We start from the raw sequence: 21,910 nt of genomic DNA, 5'->3' as shown, positions 1-21,910 counted from the left end.
GAATCGGGGTCTACATTAAAAACAAAAGCACAACAAACGGTTCTTCGGCAGCTGTTTCTGAGAAATGCCCGTGGTTATTTAGGAATGCAATGTCTGAATTCTTTCTAGAAAAATAACAGCAAACCTCTTTTTATATCAGTTTCAGAAAACAGCCATACAGAGTGAAAATAACACTACAATCACTAGATTAAAAACGCTAACTAGCATAGTGGCTCTCTGTTATTCCTTTTCACGGCTGCAAAGTGGTATTTGGCTAGAAATGCAGCTTGTGTCTCCCTGGAATTACATTAAATCATCATTTAGGACCCTTGCTGTGAAGGCCACCTGCCTACCAGCCACTGCAGTATGAAGCAGCGAACACATATGACTGCGGTTCACCTATTCAGCTTTTTTTTAAGGTGTCTCCCTTTTGTTGGCAGGCCTGAAAACATTACCTATTATATTACACCACTGCTGACCCCATGAACCTACACTCCGCCTTAAAACCCAGTCTAGCTGCTTTTTAACTCTGCGGCTGTCTGGGGTCTTGGATGACAGATCATTGCATTGTGTTTTCAAAGAAGGTAAACAGCCATGTAACCCACCACATTAGCTATCTGATATGCATGTTGTGGAAAAAAATGGCAAAATAGTGAATATTATACCTTCAGAACACATAAGACAGCTTCTAGACAGAGGAATTCTTGGATTTTTTAAATGCTGAATATTCATTTCTTTTAGGCAATGAAATGCCAATATTATACAATAGTTCTGAATTTACAGAGGAAAACGAATTAAAACCTAGCTTATCGCTAGTAAATGACTTCCTACTTCCGGTACAGCTGCCGTAAATAATACAGCAGAATTAAGTTGTTTTTTTTTTTTTAAACTGTGTCCTAGGTCACAATCAGTTCACCTCCAGACTACCAGTTTACATCAGCAGCTTGACACTGAACACAAGTGATGGAGCCTGTCTGTGAAAATTAATTTTTAACAGAACAGTCACCACCAAAGGAGGGCAGGGCAGACGATCATTCTCCCCACTCGATAAAAACTGCCTTAATAAAAACACAAGCAGCCCCAGCACTGGGACGGGATCCCTCTGACTCAGAAACAAGTATGTATTAGATACTCTGAGGAGGAACCTCAGTAAACTGCCCAATAATAAAACAATGAATGCATAACTGACTTTAATGATCTTCATGATTTCACTCAGACATTGACACTGGCTGTCATGTTTAGTGTGCTAATACCACGATTTCAAAAACCTGTCCCAGTGTATTGTGAAACTGGAGTAGCAGGAGGAAACCTGAGCAAAATGGGGAGAACATGCAAACACACACACACACACACACACACACACACATATCTGAGCCACCACGCCACCCTCTACATAACATATCTAACGTACACTGTCCATGAGGCAACTCTGTGTGGCTAACAGCCTAAAGACTAAAAAAAAGCCACACTAATACTGTCAAGGCAATTGCTTAACATGCACATCTTCAAATTTAAGCTCAGACATTTAGTAACTGTGCTTTTCCAGACAGCAGCAGAAATTACCCACGGCTTTTTTTTCAGCTCCATTAAATTTATTTTACACGGTACCCTTCCCAGTATAGCTACCCCAGAGAGCTTCAGAGTACACTGTGTGAGGAGAGGAACACACAGCCTTAGGTTTGTACAACTGGGGGGTATTTCTGGGGCTCCAAGGTCAACAGGCTGCCCACCCATGACATGTTAATCACGCAAAACAACAACATCAACAACAATCGTGCATTTAAATGGTTTCCAGCTTTTCCATTTTCTTTATGCAATTGTACCCCAATGAAAACTTTTTGCAGATGTCACATAAATGAGGTATTTGACACAACTTAGCTTAGCAGCCCCCATTGCCCACAACAATCAGATTCACTCAGCCGGCCTCACAGACTTGGCTGTAACCTGATGAGTGTCATGCTCTCAGACCCTGTAACTGCTCAACGCAAAAGCCCTTGCAAATTTAACAAAATAAAACTAACAAAACACCAGGCATGAGAAATATTTTTGCTGTCCATGTTGACAGTGACAGTTTATGGGTAGTTCAAGGAAGCAGATCGACGTGAAATTGCATTTTTGCATTTCATTGCACAGAACATGTGAAGGAAAAAAAAAAACATATATTTCTCAAAACTAGCATTGCTTCTGGCGACCCAAAATGTGCACATGACAAGGTTTTGGTCACCTTGACCAAATGACAAAATGCTAACTGGCAGTACGGAATGCAAGAGTACTCATGCACAAAATAACTCAAACATGACAAAATAACTCAAAACAAAGGAAAATACGGAAAATAAAACACTTCAAATATTTTTCTGCTGTGTAAGACTTCATAGAAATTAGCATTTCTATTATATAGAAAACAGCTACTAGAACTTTTATTCAGGTTACTGCTGTTGTCATTTAAATATCTGAATGTCTTTGCCTCCCGCATTAAACAACGCAGCTCATGCAATAGATTTCCTTTGCTGCACTACTTGTACCTTGTCTTGAGGTGCTCCGTCGGATCCTCATCTTGGGGAAAGACGGCCAGGAGTAATTGAAAGGCGAATCAGAGTCTGAATCCATCTCTGGCCGCTGAGCGTTTCGGAGGAGCGCTTCAGAAAGGAGACATGCTGGTTTCTGTACTCTTCCCCCGGACAGCTGGTTGTTGTCCTCAGCAGTGTCCCAAGTCTGAGCTCAAAGCGAAACCATCCGTCTGCAGCTCTGGGGCTGGCTGCGGTGAAACCTGGACCCAAACGCGAGGTGGGACTGCGGTGCTGCGGAGGGGGGGGGGGGGTGTTTGTGTGGGAGGCTTGAAATTCAGAGGAACATGGGGAGTAAGGGGGGGGGCACGGCGTCCGATGACAGTCCCGAAATCCTCCCAGGATGTAAACGCTGGCTGCAAAGAGGTGTCCGGAAGAATTTGAGAGGTCAGCCAAGGCCGATGAATCATTAACTCACCTTTTTAATCTCCAGTGCGAGGGTGAGCTACAGCAGTCCAGTGGCTTTTAGGGCACGTTGGGAAGGAGACCCTACCCCCCGCCCTCCCCTCCCCAAGAAAAACAGCAAGAGAGGGACACAGGTCGGAGTCAGCTCCGCTGTCCTGTGCACGCTGAAGCTCGCGGTGCAGGACACGGCTTCTGAGCGAGGCCAGTTTTCATCGGTGTCCGTCCCATCAAGCTGCCGCAGCAGAGTTTTCCGAACAAACACTGACTGGAGAGTCCTGGGGGTCCAGAAGGGGGATCCAAAGGTTTCTTTCCATTGACTTTCCTTTCATTCCGTGGTCATACGGCACCCCCCCGCCACCACCGCCGCCGCGCCATCGGCCACGCGGTCTCTGGCAGCTGAGAGAGCGAGATCACCCCCCTGACAAGCGCCGCAGCCCACAGCGGCTGAACCCGCGCGGCTGTGAGCAAACCTCACGCTCACAGAGGCGAGGAGAGGAGGACAGGGCCAGCACATCCTTTCAGCGGGGGGCTGTCCTCTCAGGAGTCTGCGCGGCTAAATAAGTTTTGATTGTTTCCATTGCTCATTAGGTCGTCAAAGGCAGCCGGCGGGGGACCGGCAGGTCCCTCTAATTTTAGCAGCCGTGGAGGTCTGGCAGTTTTACAGCCTCTGCTCTCAGCAACGACGGAGCCGCTTCACAACAAGTCCTCCATTCTTATAGGGTCTCCCCCAACAACCCGCTGGTAATTAGCATTCACTGCAGCCCGGCACCCCCTCCCCCCGAGCATCGTCTCCACAGCACAAAACCCCTTTCAGTGCACACCCGTACGAGTGAACCCCCCCCCCCCCGCCAACGGAATCAAGAAATAAATGAAAAACCTGTTTTTCCGTCTCCCTCACTAAACTCACAGTTAGCTTTCTACTGGTTTCCCCTTAAAATCCGAATGTGTCCTTGTTGGACTTGAGGTGAAAAACAAAAAAACAAAAAACAAAAACATGTGGAGAGGCTGAGGGGGGGGAGGGAGGGAGGGAGGGAGGGGAGAGGGGGGGGGGGTGCAGGCCAAACAGTGGCAGGAGCGGGGTGCTGTGTGGATCATCTTAAATGTCAGCTTTTGTACAGCGATGACATTTGAGCTCGTAAACATTCCCCGTTTCACTTTGATTACACGTCCAGCAGCTAAGGACGACCGTAAAAGTCCAGAGTCAGCAACAGGATATCAGACGGCTCCCCGTAATCATCACACTGATATGACTCATTTTTAATCTTTACATAATCTTCCTTGTGTGAAGGCATATAAATTTAATCCCACACACATCTCATGTAACTTAGTCCTTAAAAAAAACAGCAATATTATACTAATAATAACTGACTATTTTCTCACTAGCCAGTAGTAATGTTATACACAGTTAACATTTTTACTATTTTTACTATAATGTTGTTATGCTAAAACATTGGTACTCCTCTGCAACATGATATGCAAGCTATTAATAGAAAGTTTTGATATTCTAACCCTGAACGCAAACTCCCATGAAGCATTGATAAAATAAATAATGTTTGGAAGTAAAACATTACAAACAGACCCATAACCTGCACATCAGAGTGTAACCTGCAAAAGCAATAAATCTGTAAATACACGACTTAATCCAGTTTGTGCACTGATGTTAGATGTTGTTCAAAACAAGCCTTTAAAACTGTGAAAATTAACACCTCCCCCATATAACCTTAACAAGAAGCTCGGTACCTTGAATTACAGCAGTAGCCAGCATTGCCTTAACTCTGTACAGCTAAAACAAATAGACAGAATTGTTGTCCTGGTGATGATATGTTGATATTAACTACACTTGAGGCAGAAAACAGACAAAGCCAAGACTCTCGATGTCTGACGCATATACCCTAAGTAAGTATCGGCTCATCGTTACCATTCAGCTGAAAACCACACACACAAACACACGAACGCATACACTCACACACACACAAAAACACACACACATACAAGGGTAAACATATCTTTATGGGGACCGCTCATTCATTTCTATGGGGAAAATACTAACGCTAACTATGACAACCTTAACCCCTGCCCATCCGTAACCAAGCAAAATACAAGAGTTTTTGCATTTTTAGTTTTTTCATTGCAGTTACAGATTTTTATTAAATTTAATTTTCCCTTATGGGGACCAGGAAACACACACACGCACACGCAAACACAAACAGCCTAAAGGTTTCGGAATGAGAATCTGGGACATAATGCTCCTATTGCTACACCATAAATATCGAAGTATAAACAAATCATGTAGGTTTTAGCAACATTATTTGCGTAAAATATAATGGTGCTGTATTTACTTACTTCAGTCAAAATAGCACACAAATATAATATTTCCATGTTTAATGCTCAGTAGGTAAACGTTTTGTGAAAACAATGCTGTATGGTTGACTGCACTATACGTATTTAGCCCTTTTCTCATGTCTCCTTGATGGCCGACACTCCCAGCAGCCTGTCACACGTGATAAACAGGGCACACCTCCTGCACACGCTTAACCACCTACTCCTTTGCTCGCCTCTGAATGTGCTTCGAGCTTTACTGGGTGTCTCTGCTGGCCCCAGCTTCTGCTTGCACACGCCCAGCCAACAGCAGGCATCGCTGCAGGGCTAGGTGAAGGTAGATCAGCTGGCCCCGCCCACCCTGCCCCACCCTGCCCACCTGCCCCCCCAGCTCTGCATTCCCCAAGTCTCCTTGGCAGTCAAGGCCAATGTGACAGATCATGAACCAAAGAGACTCTACAGATCAGCGCTATGCACCCGTGTGCCTTTGCGAGGCTCCAGTATGTCTTACATTCATATTAATGAAGAAAAAACACTATTAAATTATTTCAGAGGCCTATGGACGCATAATTCTCACAACCAAACTCAATCACCACCCTTATTTTGCCGTCTTGCACGTTTAGCAATGCACTTTGCTAGACACTGATTAGCTGTAGATATAATACTTCCAAAAAAATGCATTGTCTTGTAATTACCAGAAAAAACGTGATATAGTTTCCAAATGTCTTCATATCCCATAATGTTACTTAAAATTGACATATATCTTCTGCACAAATATGCATTATGCTGCACACTAGTAGTAAATAAATATTTCAACAAACATCTATACAACTATGACCTGACAAACACATTCTTAATCTCCCACAAAAAGGCTTGTTTTATTTAAGACCTAATTGCCTTTCCAGATTGTCCACACCTAGGACTTTCCCATCTGGCTAACACCCCCCAGAGGGCAGGAAAGTGACAGGCACTGTGAAGAATGTCTCACCCGTGTAACGGACGGAGCAGGGCTCTCACCTCAAGCCACAGTAACTTTCAGAGCATACAGCTGAGTCAATGACTCACATTTCTATTTAATTATTCAACCAAGGAACATGAATGAACTGGACACTCCATTAATAACTGTAGTAGTGAGAGGATTCTTTCACCCAAAAAGACCAATAAAACATTACGGCAATTTATTTGACCATTACCAAACACTTACACAGTACAGAGTTACCTGACCAGGAGAGGGTGTGTGTTTGTGTGTGTGTGTGTGTGTTGGGGGCGCCAGTCCATCACGCTCTTTGTGCAACTTACAGACAGGTAAGAGGAAAGCAGAGTACCTGGTGGAAACCTGTGGGGGTCACACCCAAACGCTGCACAAAGGCAAGACTCGAACCAGCAACCCTGGCGCTGTGAAGCACAGGGGCTGACCTGCCCCACCCTGCCATGCCAGCCCTCATTGACTTATCTTTGCTCACAAATTGAACATCAAAGGCCTTCAGAGGCTTACAGACAGACTGTTAGTGAAAGCCTAAAACCAACATTCTAAAAGCGAAACGGAAGCACTTTCTAGGTGTTCCTGTTATTTCTGGTCAGTGGGTGTGTTGGACTTCACTAGAATGTTGCTTGGTGCGGCTATTTTTAGCATTCTGCATAACAACAACTGCAGTTGAAGATTATCTTTGACTAGCACCAGAATAACCTTGTGCTTGAGAGTATTCAGTTCTTAACACACATTAATATCCAAAAATAAGCATTCAAAATATCAGAACACACATGCTTCTTGAATTAGCATTATTGATAATAGAACATTTAAAAATGTGCTATAAAGCAATGTAATAACTTCAAAAATCTTTCCGAACAACTTAAAATAATTCACATAAAAGTATAAGTGCAGCACTGAATAAAAACAGTCCTGAGATCAAACCTACTTTTTCATGTGCAAAATTAAAAATTAGAGCAAAATCAACGTTTGAAAGACTACAGTTGGATAAGACAACTCAGCACCACATAATACATACTGCTCCAAGCTCTACTTCCTCTTTTGCTGGAGAAATACTAGACCTCATTTTTCAACTCTATAAGATATATTTCCCCTCTAAACAATTCTCTAAAACTTCAGTTCAGAAAAAGAGATTCAGAGATATCTGATTCACATGAGGAATCATTTTATACTGAGCTGACTGGACAGATGGGGGTCAGGATTTTAAACAGCTCAGGTTGCGCCATAACCTAATTTTACGATAAAAAATGTCACCATAAGTAGCAAGTCCCAAATTTTTCACACTGACTTTCATTTTCTCTCAGTTGTTGAGAAAAGGGCAGCCTCTTTCCTCACACAACAGCGGACAACAAACAGCTCCATGTTTCGCGCCATCGTACTCCGTCAGCACCGCCGCGAAAGCAAAGGCGCAACGACGCGGCTTGACGGCTCGCCATGATGCCACTGTCAGTACCGCGGTTTGCGAGGAGGTAACAAGCGCGAGATAAAAAGACTGAGCTGGAAAAGCAGTCAGTTGGAAGAATGACTAAAACAGACGGACTGACCAAGGCAGACGGACCAAAACCTCAAGATATTCAAATTGCAGGTTGCGTTTGCCAACCATAAGACCGATCTTGGAGCCGCAGCATTCCACCTAAAAGGCAATGAGTCCTGGTCAACCACTACAGTCGAATGATTAACCAGAGGACTGTTTTTTGCTTCAGATATCCGATTCCTCTGAATTCACTATAATCCACACGGAGAGGATGTGTGACAGAGTGGCTTCACCAAGGACACCTTGCACATTCTAAACTCCCAGGTGAAGAACAGAAGCCATAGAGATCTCAACCTTGCATGTTCGGTACCACAGCTTTGTGGCTGGTTACATTATATCCATCCATCTTCCCACCACTTATCAAACAGGCACCGAAAATAAAAATAAAATTATGCATTGATCCATCCATCACCTGCTTATCTTGTCAGGATTGTGACAGGATCTGGAGTTTATGCTAAGTACTAGGGATGCTCATTTCGATTAATTTTCCCAACCGACAACCGGCGTTTGTTAACCGAACATTAACCGTTAACTGATTAGATTAGAATATTAAATTCCTCTGGGGTCGGCAGTCCCGCCGGCGGGATCTGACAGAAATTTCGCCAAACCATTTAAATAACTCTGCGAGGTTTTATCATATACACATTTAAAAAACACCCTCAGAAACCTTGGACGGTCTACTTTTCAAATATATATATAGGTAGAAACTAAATATATTTTTATAGCTTCGTGATACGAATAGAAAGAACAAGAGTGACTGACTTAAGCGTCTGCGTCTCGAAGCAGCTCTGATCGCCTTCCCACTTGCAAATTGCGCTATTCGCATGATAACAACATGATAATCCGACAGTTAGTATTGGATAAAGAAATATGTGAATACGCCCATTGTAACCGAAATAAAACAAGAGCACATGTCTGGGTAGTGTTTACACCGATCGGCTACAATATAGCACACGGATACGTCTCTGCCGCTGAAGCTTTGCGCCAATGTTTCCATTTTCAGCAGCAAAGCTCGTACCTGTGTTCATGGCTCAGTGGGCTAAGCCTGTGTGCCTGTAATCACAGTCGCCGATTCAAACCCAGTGTATTTAGAACGTGAAAAGCGATCTTCAGCTGAGATGCCACAAAACTTCATACTACTACTAATAATTAAAATATATATAAAAACATTTTAAACCGTTTAACTGATAGTAATATTCGGTCAAAATTAATTATTTCGGTTAACGGTTAAACGGTTAAAAGGAGCATCCCTACTAAGTACCATAGGGCATATGGTAGGGTACTGGTTTATTCTTGGATTCTTAGATTCCTGCTTACTGGTAGTCTTATTCTGTAAGCTTTTCTGCTTACACTGAAGTGTTATTAGTGACTCTATTTAGTTGTCAATTGTGCAAGATCATTGACAAAGGTTAATGCATACGGGAGAACCATATTTGTGTGATTTTTCTCCTCCCCAAAAACATTTTTCAGTTTGGATTACATTAGCATTTTGGCCTTTTAAAGGATTTCTGTGGTAAGCCTGAAGATCAAAACATTGAGAAAAAGCAAAAATACAACTCAATTTTTTGTGTATACTCAATGTTTTGCATTTTTGGATTTTTTTCTGATTCCTTTGTGTTTTGTATTTCCTTAATGTTTTTTGCGTATTCTTAAATACTGAGTGCTATGCACTTCATAGGATTACAAGGAATTCTGTTGTTGGCAAAAATGTTCAATATATTCCAGGAAACAGCTAGTCATTCACCACATATGTAGCTACAGAGCGTCGTCATCAAAAACATCAAGGCGGGTGCAGCATGGCCAGGGCGGGACACTGCACACATGTGCATACGGCCCCCTCTCAGGGCACTGCGGCTGAGTAAGGACCCCCCCGCTGCGGAGTGCCTGGGACGTCTCCGTGCCGCGGTGGCAGCGGAGGGCGCCGTGACCCTGCGGGATGAGCAGGTCCCGGGCAAACGCTCCTCACAAACAGAAAGTGGCCCCCGGGGAACAAAAGCCTTGGGCTCCGCTGGCGTTCTGGCGGCAGGACAGGAAGGCGGTGGCAGGACCCGCCCTGCGCTCGGGGGCTGTCTGGCAGGAGTCCCACCGCCTCGGCAGGCTTTCATGGCGAAGACAAACGCCTGCCGTGGTACCTGCAGACTTGTGCTTATCCCGTGATTTACTGTCTGACACCTATAGTACCCTAATTACAGCAAATGCATGGCATAACTGTCCTAGATTTACTGATATTACCTTAGAATTACTCACGCTTTTCTCAAGATAATACGTAACAAACAAACAGTACAACTGTTTCTTCAAGATCTCCGCCGTTCCACTGCAAGGACAGATGATGATAATAACTGACGCTCTGACTAATCTTAAGCTTTGTGTTCCAAACCCTCCTGTTACCGTATTGAACCACAGGTCACACAGTCATTATCACACGGTTATACACAGACACCTAATCACCCTACTCCCACAATCTGTAGGAAGATGTACTCAACATCTCTTGAAAATAAGTTGCTTTTTATACGTTTTCATTAAAATTTATCCAGCAGATTATTGACGAGTCTATCGTAAACTCAAACCAAGAACAGAAGTTAACTTCCATACAATGTGATACTAATATGCAAAACCAATGAAAGCAGAGCAAGGCTATTAACACTTTTCAAAAGGAAAATGTGTTATATCTCTAAAAATGAGAACTTTCATGCCAACATCAAGCAGAAAATGACTGCTATATGAAAATCAACTTATTCAACATAAATTAATTTATTTCAGAGGAATCTCATAGTTCCCACATTAGACATGCTTCTTGCACGCTTTTGAGAGATTAAGGCTCTGCACAGTTTTAACCGTCTGTCCTCTGCTGAGATACCGGCAAATTTCGAGAAGCACATATGGTCATAATAAGATGCCCCAGAGGGATCTCTCCCACCCTTGAAACTGCCTTCATATCACAGAAATTTCATTAAGAGCAGGTGAAACTGTTATTCTGAGATTTATCGTGGTGGCTCCTTTGGCGAATACTGCACACAAAAATGAATTTACACTTTAATGCCACCTGCCAGCAGAGTAACAAGCATATCTGATTGATGTGAGCCAATATTACATTTTGGACAAAAATACTGAAGACTAAAAGTAAACCTGAATGAGCATACTGTGTGTTGCCAATGTACCATTTTATTGTGCAAAAGCTAACGCATTTCTCAATATCAAAATCAGTTCTCATAAAAAATATATCTTACCGGCACAGGCTGCAGCTGGTTCCTCCTCCTCGTCCAAGGAGAGCACAAGCTGTTCCTCAAAGACCTGAGTAAGGAGAGAGGAACATGAGGCCGATTCACAGCAAGGTACCTCAGGGCTTGGGGGGGGGGGGCAAGGAACACAGAAATAGCTGCCTGTACGCCAATAATCGAGGGAGGTGTGAAGCAGGGCTGATCCGGTGGTCCATTAGCAAGACCCCCTGCCTTCTGCACACCTCTCAGGCAGAGCGGAAGCTGGAAAACACAGGCACCACTTAGCCGTCATGACGACCGCGCGGCTCCCTAACACGCACCACAATCGATGCGTTTTATGCACAATATAAAATAATATGCCGCAATGTAACAATATGATTCATGACAATAGATTGTATATAGCGTTGCCTCTTATCAGGCATTTGCAGATTAAATACAAACCCCAACTGTTTTCTGACCTCCTCTGCTAAAGAAAATGACAGCCCTGCTGCCAAAGCACCGGTCACGCTGCCCTCGGGAGCAGCACCACCTGGTTGCCCTCAGCATCTACGCTCCACTCTTAAAATTTGGACTGTATAATTAGGAGTTTGCCATTTGTTCATTTGCCTTCCTCTGCCGGTCCCAGGAGGACGGGCTCCCCTGCTGAGTCTGGCTCCTCCCAAGGTTTCTTCCTTCTAGGGAGTTTTTCCTTCCCACTGCTGCCCCTGGTTTACTCACTGGGGGGCTATGGGCGGGGATAATGTACAGTATAGCGCTTTGAAACAATGTAATGTGGTGAAAATGTGCTATACAAATAAAACTTAATTTAACTGAATGGAACTGAATTTACAACTACAGAAAGTCTCCTTCATACTAAGCACTACTACGGGCTTAAGGATAACTGTTTAACGTGTACCAAGCAAGCACCTGTTTTCATTGTCAAGTGACACTGAAAAAGTACTGAGAAAAGCAAATGCTGTACAGATATTTGTAGACAAAGACTGGTGTCAGACTTGGATGAACGAACAATCAGCCTTACATCCACGGCCTTATTTAAACAGCTCCCCAGTACAGAGGCGCATAAACCCAGAACTGATTGATAACCTGTGAAAGGATTATTTTTTTCATGCCTTGAAAGTTCTGTCAAACACTCTATATGTTAAAGCACCCTAGCCTTCCCTCAGCTTTGCAAGCCTGCCTCCAATTTCGCCCTGAGGAATAAAGCTGTTTCCTCAGCTTTGCTGCCTGCGTATGGAAAATTCTACACCCGTAATTACTGCCAACATTTTCCCATTAGGAGAGTTTACATTTAATCATCTGAGCCATTGTTCAACTCTTCCCCTAATTAAGTTCACTACTTAATGATTAAGAAACTAACAGAATATACATATGAACATGGTGTTGGACGCTGTTTTTTTCCTTGTAGGTACAGCGAGTCATACTCACATTATCTTCCAGCGCATGATCAACTCTGCATAAATCTTTCTCAAAATCTGCAGGACAAGAAGGAAAATGAATCATGTGTGTGATTATTTTGCATTACGACCACCAATTATCATCCTGGTAACGATGAGTCATTGTTCATACTGGGAACATTGAACCTGTACAAATAATAAAGTACTTATAAAAACAGCGATAAACACCGATCCACTATTGCCAATAAGCAGTCATTTCACGTGCTGTGACTGTGGTTCCAGTTCAATTTCTGGTAAAGATTTCAGATCCCATTCCATCCTGGATAACAAATGCTAACATGCTAAATCTTTTTTAAAAAAATACCTTTATGTTACATATGCAGAGTAACTTCCAGACCAAAGGGAGCAAGGCTGAAGGACTGTCTCATCGTTCTTACGTGACGTGACGTGACAACAGGAGACACAGAAGACACAGGATCGACTTACTGCAGGGAGCAGCCTACCAGCTAATGGGCTGCAATCAAACCTCACGTTACTATGGTTACTTGCAACAGGAACTTGGGTCCGTAATAGAGAGCGACAGCATCCCTGTGTGGCGCTGCTACAGATAAACTACACGTTGGGCCACCCAAGAGCGGCTGAATGCGTTCGGTCCTGGGCTGGAGATGTTAGGGAAACACTGCTGAGATTTCACAAAGGACCTTCTGTCTCTTCTATAAAATGTAATAAACACAGCAATTCACTGAGGTCCTTGTGCTGCCAAAACTGTTATCATGCACAGGGGGGGCTGGCTTCATGAAATTTAGTGGTTACTGACCAAGAGCCATAGAGAAGCCCTCACTATCTGAATTAATTGAGTGTGAGGGTAACTGTGGGGTGGAAACTGCATGTTGCAAACTGAGTTTTGCTTGTTTGTTAGACCGCCAGAAGTGTATATTGCGCTTTAGCAACAAAGTCAACGGAATTTATAAATAGGGCATAAATATATTTGACTGATTTAAATACAACTGACATAGGAAATATCTGACTGAGGGGAGATATTCCAAGATATTTCAGTTAATCCATATGACATAAAATACCGAAGCCTGGGCCACAAATCACCAAGAGATGACATTATACTTTTATCACGAGGCAGCCATTTCTAGGCCTAAATCCACAGTGGATGGGCCAGCACACACAGCTGGGGGTACGATTCTTCCTAATCTCTGTGAACAGTGCAGGGTCTCTTTATTCAGTTGGTGACTGGGTTAAGGAGCCGCAAAAAGTCAATGACAAAATTAAACAAACCAAATATATTCATCATTTTCACTTCATAAAGAAGGGAATGTACAATACTGTACATGTATCTGTATCTCTTTGTACCACAGATACTTCAAGCCAGTGTTTCCTAACCAAGTCCTGGGAGGCTCCCAGAAGGTCCCAGCTCCCTGCCAGACAGTCCACATTTTAGAGAGCAAAAGACTGCCTGCAGGTCCCCAAGCACTGGAAACACTACTTTTACACAAATACACTTTACAGTAAGTGCAACAATATAATTTATGATGCTTGTTTACATTCTGTATGTTCCTCCAGCGTTCTTTGCCATCATGATAACTGCATGGCTACAAACAAGCTTCAAGTGAAATTCACGAATCATAAAACTAATCCCAGATTTAATATCAGGTGAGACATAGCTGTTGTGGTCTGCAAAGAATGCAATGTAAATTGTAACAGAGGTATGTTGATATGCAGCTTTACTTTCAGTAAATAAACAGATAAACAGTATTACGCACAATTATCTCTGGACATGTTAGTGAAAAGCTGATGGGGCCCCGCATACAGGCAGCAGTGCAGCCTGTTCATTTAGCTGCTAGCTACAGTGTGGCAGCACCAGGCAAAGTATCTAAAGTTCACTGAAATATATGTGTCAGCTTTAATGCCCGCCTAACTCTGTCCTGCATGTCCTGTTTTTGGCCAGCATGTGTCGCTGTTCATCTTGTCCCCCCTCCCACTTGTAGCCCTCAGCCCTTGTGTGTCTCCCTGTTTTCCAGGCCACTGCACAGCTCATCGGGTTGTGGGTTATTCTGTGTTTACTGGGTTTTTGTTTCCTAATGTTTATTACTTTTGTAACTTGTCGGATTTAAGGTACCACAGTTTAAATGGACTTCATATTCGTTCACTTACGTTTTGCCCAGACTACCTTAAATCCGACAAGTTACCCCGATAAGCCAGTAACCCCGCTTCGTAGGACAGGCCCCCAGTGTTGTAACCCTGGTGTTTGTTATGCATTCTTCATTTAGCGTTACCGTTTCCACCTGTTTCTTGTTGTTCCTGTGCCTCCCTTGATTGGTTAACTGATTATGAGCTACACCTGTCCCCTGTTTGCCCTGGTTTTCTGTGCGTATTTCAGTGCCTGCCCTCACTCTGTTTGTTAGTCAGTCATTGTGTAAATGTTACTGTGTGTTTGTTGCTATGTTTGCGCCCAGATTTTTTTGTTGTTTCCCCAGTGTATTTACTTTAGGGTTTCTTTTAGTTAATTCTTGTTTTTTTCAGTAACCCCCTCTTGGTCCTTTTATTCTGTGCCTTCCCCGTTGTGTTCAGCCACATTAATAAACCCCTTTTGTCTTGGAGCTGCCCACTGGATCATCACCTTTTCTCCTGCCCGCGCCATGCCGCTCCATGACAAAATGGTCTTATTTGAAGGAGTAAATAAGCAATTATATAACATTAGCTAAACATGGAGGTCACTGCTATTGATCTGGCAGATTAACACGGCGCCCTGCAAAAGATTTCTAAACCATGGAAGTCTAGCACCTCGTTAAGATTTCACAGAAGCCAGGTTATTCTCAGTGAAGGGAAATAATCAGTCTGTTCAGATTTCTCAGTATAACATGTGCAGGGCTGCTGTCCTGCTTGTGTAGCGCCTACTTCAGATGAGTCCATCACTCTGCTTTTTTCTTCACCCACTTGCCAGCAGAAAAACTCAGGATCGTGTTCAGACTCAATAACACTTCCGACCGCCCATGCCTTCTGCCTCAAAAACGGTCATCTGAAGATATCAAATATTTCGATAAACATATGCAATCTTCATTTTGTGCACTGACAGATATTTTCAATACTTGTCAGATTTCTGTCGGGATTTTTTAAGCTGCACATACACATGCAGATTCTCTTGGCTAAAGATAGCCAGAATGACAGAGTGCATATGCTGTATAACTGCCAAACTGCTAATTTCCTAACCCCAACCCAAACAACTCATTGCAATTGTATGAGCCACACACAATTTCAGGATATGTCTGAAACTGTTCAGAATAAACATGAAAAGAAAAGGAAATGTCACAAATATATAAAAATCCCATTACACATATAAGCAGTCATTGACTGTCCCTTTTTACATTGAAAGCCAAATGAATTATTTAAATTCAAGAACACAGATCTTCTAAACCTTACTATAGTCTTGACACATGGCTTATGGCAAACCCCAAACCAAACATAAGAAGTACCTGTAGTCTTTGTGATGCCTTTGCCGTCATCTTCTTCAGATTCAGTGTGCTGTCCAGTTTGAGAAAGTGCTTTGATCTAAGGGAGTTTCACAGTAAAAAACGTTTGCAGGAACTGTTTAAGATTGCGTAGTGATTTTCCGACTTGTAAATAAACATTTGAAACACTAGTACACTACACTGGATAGTAGTGTACTGTAAAATTTGTTCATTTCCACTTTGAGATTCCATTACATAAATACAGTTATTAAAAAATAATTCTACACTTATGAATTACTTCACATTTGACAAAAATAAAAAGTAAAGAAAAAGTAAAATCATTTTAATAAAAACAGGAAGAGGAAATATTTTCTAATATTTCTGCAAAACCTGCCTTGTACCTTTAAAGGTTGTGATGTGGCACAGTACCACAGTACCAGAGTGTTACAGTACCACAGTGTTACAGAATAAACTGCATTCAGTCTGCCAGTAAGGCACAGAGCAATTCAGATGGCTGCCACTGCGAGTCCTGGGCTCACCTCCCTCAGGAAGTGATCATCCTTCAAGCGCTTCCTCAGCAGCAGAATCCCAGCCTGCCGGTTCCTGTCTGAGGCCCGCTGAACCGTCAGGGTCAGCCTCTCCGATTCGTGGCAAAAGCGAAGCAGTCGCGAGCTGTCGGCCCAGATCTGCGACATCCCGGCCAAGGGCGTGGTCAGTGGGTTTGGAGGGCTGGAAAATGAGCGGAAAAGAGACCCATCAGCGTGCAAAAATCTTGAAATGTCATACGCGTATGCTTGGAAATCTTGCAGACTCAACCTTGGGACAATATTACATAAAAATGTTCTTTTGTTTAATATTTTCATGTTTTATGTTATCATCATTTAACAAATAATAATAATGCTTTCTCATAATTCAGATTTATCAAACAAGATTACCCGTCATGCAGAGACTGCAGCTGTGACATCACATACTTCCCAATACTGTCACAGTTTTTTTTTTGACCCTTCACTGTTTAGTGAGCCTAGTGCAAATGGAGCAGTAATATAATAAGCAACGCATGCTCTGCTGTTGCTATCCATTATGCAACCTGTAATGTCCATTATAACTTAAAGGGACTATATTTCACAGTAATCCTCCCTAACCTAATATTTTGACCATTCTTCTCCAATACTAAATGTAACTTCATTAAGACTAATCAAGTAGAAGGAATATGCTAACATCCTTCCAGTTATTGTTCTCTGCAAAAATATCCAAAAATCCAAAGATTCCACCAGCTCCAACTACTGATTTCTATGTGCTCTTAAAATGCTGGCGTCTTAAACCTTATATAACCCAATATACATCTTTTTTTTAAAACTCTAAATGTTATTGCTTTACTACGTTTATAATGAGGCTGGACACACTGTTGCATTTCTTGATAAATCCATTTTTATACCCCCCAGGGGATTTATATGAGAAATATATACATCACTGGTTGACTCAGAAAGCATACCTGATTTCAAAGACCCTCTATATCAGTGGAGAAATGACTCACTTTGTCAGTAGTTCCAGTAGGGCCTGCTGCCCGGACTGTTCTGCCAGCTTCAGGGGAGTGTCCCCCTCCTCATTAGGCAAGACCACAGCCATCAGGCCCCCGGGCTGACACAGGAGGAGCTGCAAGACGCGGGGGAGGCCCAGTCGCACCGCAATGTGGAGCAGAGACTCCCTGGGCTGCAGTTCTGTGAGAGAGAAACACGAGGATATACTAAAGGTCAGGAAGCTTCAGCTGCTACTGGAGAACTTGGCCGCAGCATCACAGGGCACACACACAATCATACACCATGGGCAATTCAGAGGTGTCAATTAGCCTAACTGCATGTCTTTCGGCTGTGAGAGGAATCCCGCCTGATACAGGAGGAAAATGGATTTCAAGGCAGCAGTGTGACCCTCTGAGCCACAGTGCCGCCCCTTAGTACTGAACACATTTCATTACATCCTACGGGGAGCCCCCAGGTTTCGTGGGGCTGTTACCCTATGCTGTTTCCTTGTTAGTAGTATTCCCTGTTTAGTATTTTATTTAGTATCCCCTAGTATGTATTGTAGATTTCCTGCCTTCCTGTATTGCTCCTTCTTGCCTTTAGTATTGTGCTCCTGGTGTTGCTCCATGACTTAACTTCTGTTTCATCAGTTTGGTTTTGACCCCTCATGGTCCCTTATTTTCAGTGTCTCCGTTGTCGTTCTGCCTTTTCTCGGAGCCTCTATGTGGATTATCCTTCCTCTGTCATGCCCCACCTTAACATGTTCACAAAACTATTGTTGCAATTGTATCAAAACACGCTGTGAGTGGCATTTGCCACTGTGGTTAACACTGCTGACGAACACCACTGGAACTGGGGTTTGAGTCTCTGTCCTAGCTCCGTATGTGTGGCGTTGGAATGTTCTCCACACGTTGTCATGGGGTACACTGCCCCCCCCCACAGTCCAAGACCCTGACTCAGGCTGACATAACAAACAGCTGGACATCTCATTTAAGGTCCCCTAGAGGGATGCTAGGAGAAATACCCACAAGAGGCATGGTGCCAATCCAATAGGGACTCTGCTTTTATAGCTATGACACTGTTCCCTTAGTCCAATCTCTACCATGAGGTGGTCTGGATGCTTTCAAAATATTGTTCTGCCTCTTGTCAATAAAGGCTTGGCTGAATATAGGAAAAATAAGAACAGTAAACCAATATCAGACTCCACATAACACAGTCAGGACTCTACCATTTTGTGTTTCATATTCCTTATCTATACATAATTTTTTAGAAATCTTATGTTCAGTAAGGCCAAAATGAGCAACTCATCTGAACAATTCTGCTTTATGCCGTATATTGATAATGCAAATGCGCAAATGCAATTAAAAGTATTTCTATAAATAATTTCCCATTTTACTTTGTCGTTACATTAATTCAAAGATTTATTTTTCAATTTTGTTATAAAGAATATTATAATTTTTTAAAACACAGACACTCACATTGAGTGACATCAGCTGTAAAACCAGCCATTCCTGTCTAAAAAAGATAACTAAACATACACAAACAATTGCCTGAGTCATCTATATCTTGCTCTCCTTGTTTTTGCCACTTTCTTTAGACAGTACAGAGTAACCCCCTCCCACCACTGCAATAATACACCTAGGTCCCCTGTTTTCCACTGATAATGAAAGTGCTTAAACTCCAATAACCCCCATTTAGCCAATCAGGTGACTGCAAATTAGCACAAGGCTCACTTAACAAGACTGTTCATGTTTTCTATACAAAATATCATTCTACAGCAATACTTAAAATATATGTTTTGTGCGTCATTAAATTGCAACACCTTATACGTGTCCTTAGAGAAAGCTTCATTAAAAGGAGGCTTTCAACCCCGCAGAGTTGCACTGTCAGATTTCACCGGGAGGAATGTGGCAAATGAAGCATCCATCAGCTAATTCAATGCGACAACACGGTACAGGCCATTCACGACCTCGGCGGTAAGGCCGAAAGCAGCCGCTGCCATGTAAAGCATTCCGCGGATCCTCGGACACTCATGCTATTCTTCTTCCCGCAGAGCAGACGATTTGTCCCAATGCCATTTTATTAGTACAGATGCTCATTCTTTTTTCTTTTTTTTTAACATACACCGCATCTGTTTTCTCTTTGTGACCTATAATACCCAACATCATACTAACAAAGCAAGCTCAGTATTAAATGAAAAAAGTATAGTTTAAAAATATTATAAAGGATTAAAATAAACACCCAAGCATTCCCCAGACAGAGCAGTGTTAACAGAAGAACCGTAGCACATCATATATTAACAGGGAACCACGTCAGTGTGATTAAGGTCTGACCAACCTCCTGCAGTACCGTCCACGTGGAAAGTTTTTACTTTGAATTTCTCCAACAGAAATAATATCCAGATGTACAAGTACTCGTGCTTATGCCAGACTCAGAGTGTACAGAGTAAATACAATCAATCATTCTGAACGGGAAAGATAATTAATTTTTCTTGACCTCTGTTATGATATGCTAATACACAAGAAACCTGGAAACTGTGAAAGCTATTAACAAAACGTACTAAGCTCTCAAGCAAATACTCGGAATTTCAACGTCTTTTAGTAATGGTTATGATTTTGGACAGGTACAAAACATGCCTAGGCAGTGCAGTAAATATACAGTGAAATGTGTGTCAAACAAAATTAATTAGTCATTAACTGTATAATGTTAATGAATAACCTGGCATGCAAAGGTAGCTGTTTAGCAAACTGCATTAAAAGTGATGAATTCTAGATTCTTAACTCGTGGTGGTTTTAAGTATCCACTGCTAATTTGAAACTGGTAATGGAAAAACGTCATTTAAATGTTAGAAATTCATAACATTCTTAAACTCATTGTACCTATATTTTAATATAATATCATATTTCCAGATTTAATATTTTCTAAAAGAATTATGTATAGTAATAAAAAATAGTCACAGATCAGTATAAAGTAGAAGAATTAATCATATTTAAACGAGCATATCACACACTGAAAGCAACTAAATTAAGAAAACTAAAAACATACATACTCCATCCAAATTCCACGATAACAACATAAACCAGGGAACAACCTGGACAGGATACCAGATTTTAGAGGCACCAGTTCACCTCAAACACACGTCTTTGGACCACTAGTGGAAATATGGCAACAAGGCAAATATGGGGATAACTTGCAAGCTTGACACACAAAGATACACATCCAAAGTTAAGATGGGGACTAACATCACAACCCTGGATGGGTGACTGGGTCTCACATTAAAACAAATGAATAAAATTTAATAATTACTATAATTAATTGTAATAATATTATATGTATTAAATGGACATGATGGTAAAAACACAAAAATCATAACCATATTATCTCTCACTTAGTTATAATCCCTAAACAAGCTTTAAAGATTACAGCAGCCCTGTGTTATGGTTCGGCGGACGGGTGAGCGGAGAAGCAGGCGAGAGAGCCGTAAATACGGGAATACGGGGTTTATTCGGGACAGACAGGCCACGGACATTAAACAATACAATGACAGATCTGGGAAGACTAACTCAGACGCGGACTAAATACACAGGACAAGCCAAGAGGAACAGGAAACAGGTGATGACAATCGGGAATTGACACGAGGTAACGAGGGGGGCGTGGCACACACGAGGATCATATGAGCGGGCGTAACACCCTGAAGGTCATTAAATTTTTACAATAATGTTAAATAAATATAGTTCTGGCTTTCCATAAAGGACTCACATTCCACCAAGGATACTATGGCCTTTTTCTGATTTTAGGTTATTCATATAACTTTGAAATACAATTATAACTGTATTATTATTAACATACAGTTACCCTAGAAATTAAAAATAATAGCTGTGTACTTAAAATCAATTTCAAATATCTTCCATTTAGTCATCCATAATTATGAAGACATTGATATGGTACTGCTATGAAACAGAGCCCTATAATTCCATTAAAAAGCAAATCAGATTTGTTTGTAAATAAAGCAAACATACTCAGTTATTTAAACCCAGCAATGGTATTGCAATTTGCTTTTCTATGTCTGCAGTCCTTTCCTAATTTTATCCTGACTTGACTTCAAAATTTAGATCATTTTCCATCAGTAATCGGAAGTAAGCATACATTACATCATTATGCAGAATGGAAGAAAACACAAAAAAAAAAAAACAAATATATTAATATATGGCTTTGTGCCAAAAGAATGTACAGACAGTAATGTAGCAGCCTAACAAAATATGGCACTGAAAGGTTTATTGGCTGTTTCATATGATTCCCTGGAACATTTCAGGGAAATGATGCAGCTGTTCATATTGAAACCATACTAGTACGTTACACTGCAAATCAATACTTCTCTTTTCCGATACAAACCAGAACAGAAATGTCTCTTGATGATAAGACAGGGTGATATTTTTTCAAAAAACAAAGGGCCCTTTCTCCATTCGAGGAGCATATAATGCGCATGTTTGAATCGACAAATGGGCAATTCCCTGATGATGAAAAATTATTACCC

At 42.0% G+C, this 21,910-nt stretch overlaps 1 protein-coding gene across 8 annotated transcripts in view; it reads right to left on the bottom strand.

Moving 5' to 3' along the window:
• arhgef28a (Rho guanine nucleotide exchange factor (GEF) 28a) overlaps nucleotides 1-21,910 on the bottom strand; it is an 84,035-nt gene that overhangs the window by 42,967 nt on the left and 19,158 nt on the right. For 6 of the 8 annotated variants that reach the window (XM_023823013.2, XM_023823014.2, XM_072714418.1 and 3 more), the window contains exons 5-9: nucleotides 17,394-17,577; nucleotides 16,399-16,588; nucleotides 15,884-15,959; nucleotides 12,433-12,479; nucleotides 11,017-11,080 (exon numbers count right to left, since the gene is read on the bottom strand). In XM_023823013.2, coding sequence (XP_023678781.2) covers nucleotides 11,017-11,080; nucleotides 12,433-12,479; nucleotides 15,884-15,959; nucleotides 16,399-16,588; nucleotides 17,394-17,577 — 561 coding nt within the window. Of the gene's footprint in view, nucleotides 1-2,501; nucleotides 3,891-11,016; nucleotides 11,081-12,432; nucleotides 12,480-15,883; nucleotides 15,960-16,398; nucleotides 16,589-17,393; nucleotides 17,578-21,910 lie in introns of those variants that run through there. The other 2 variants (XM_023823020.2, XM_023823021.2) reach the window with 2 other exon arrangements.

This window comes from Paramormyrops kingsleyae, chromosome 7, assembly GCF_048594095.1.
Source record: "Paramormyrops kingsleyae isolate MSU_618 chromosome 7, PKINGS_0.4, whole genome shotgun sequence".
In the NCBI taxonomy this organism is placed as follows: Eukaryota; Metazoa; Chordata; class Actinopteri; order Osteoglossiformes; family Mormyridae; genus Paramormyrops; species Paramormyrops kingsleyae.
Note: the sequence above shows the minus strand (reverse complement) of the source record. Positions and strands in the feature narration are given on the sequence as shown.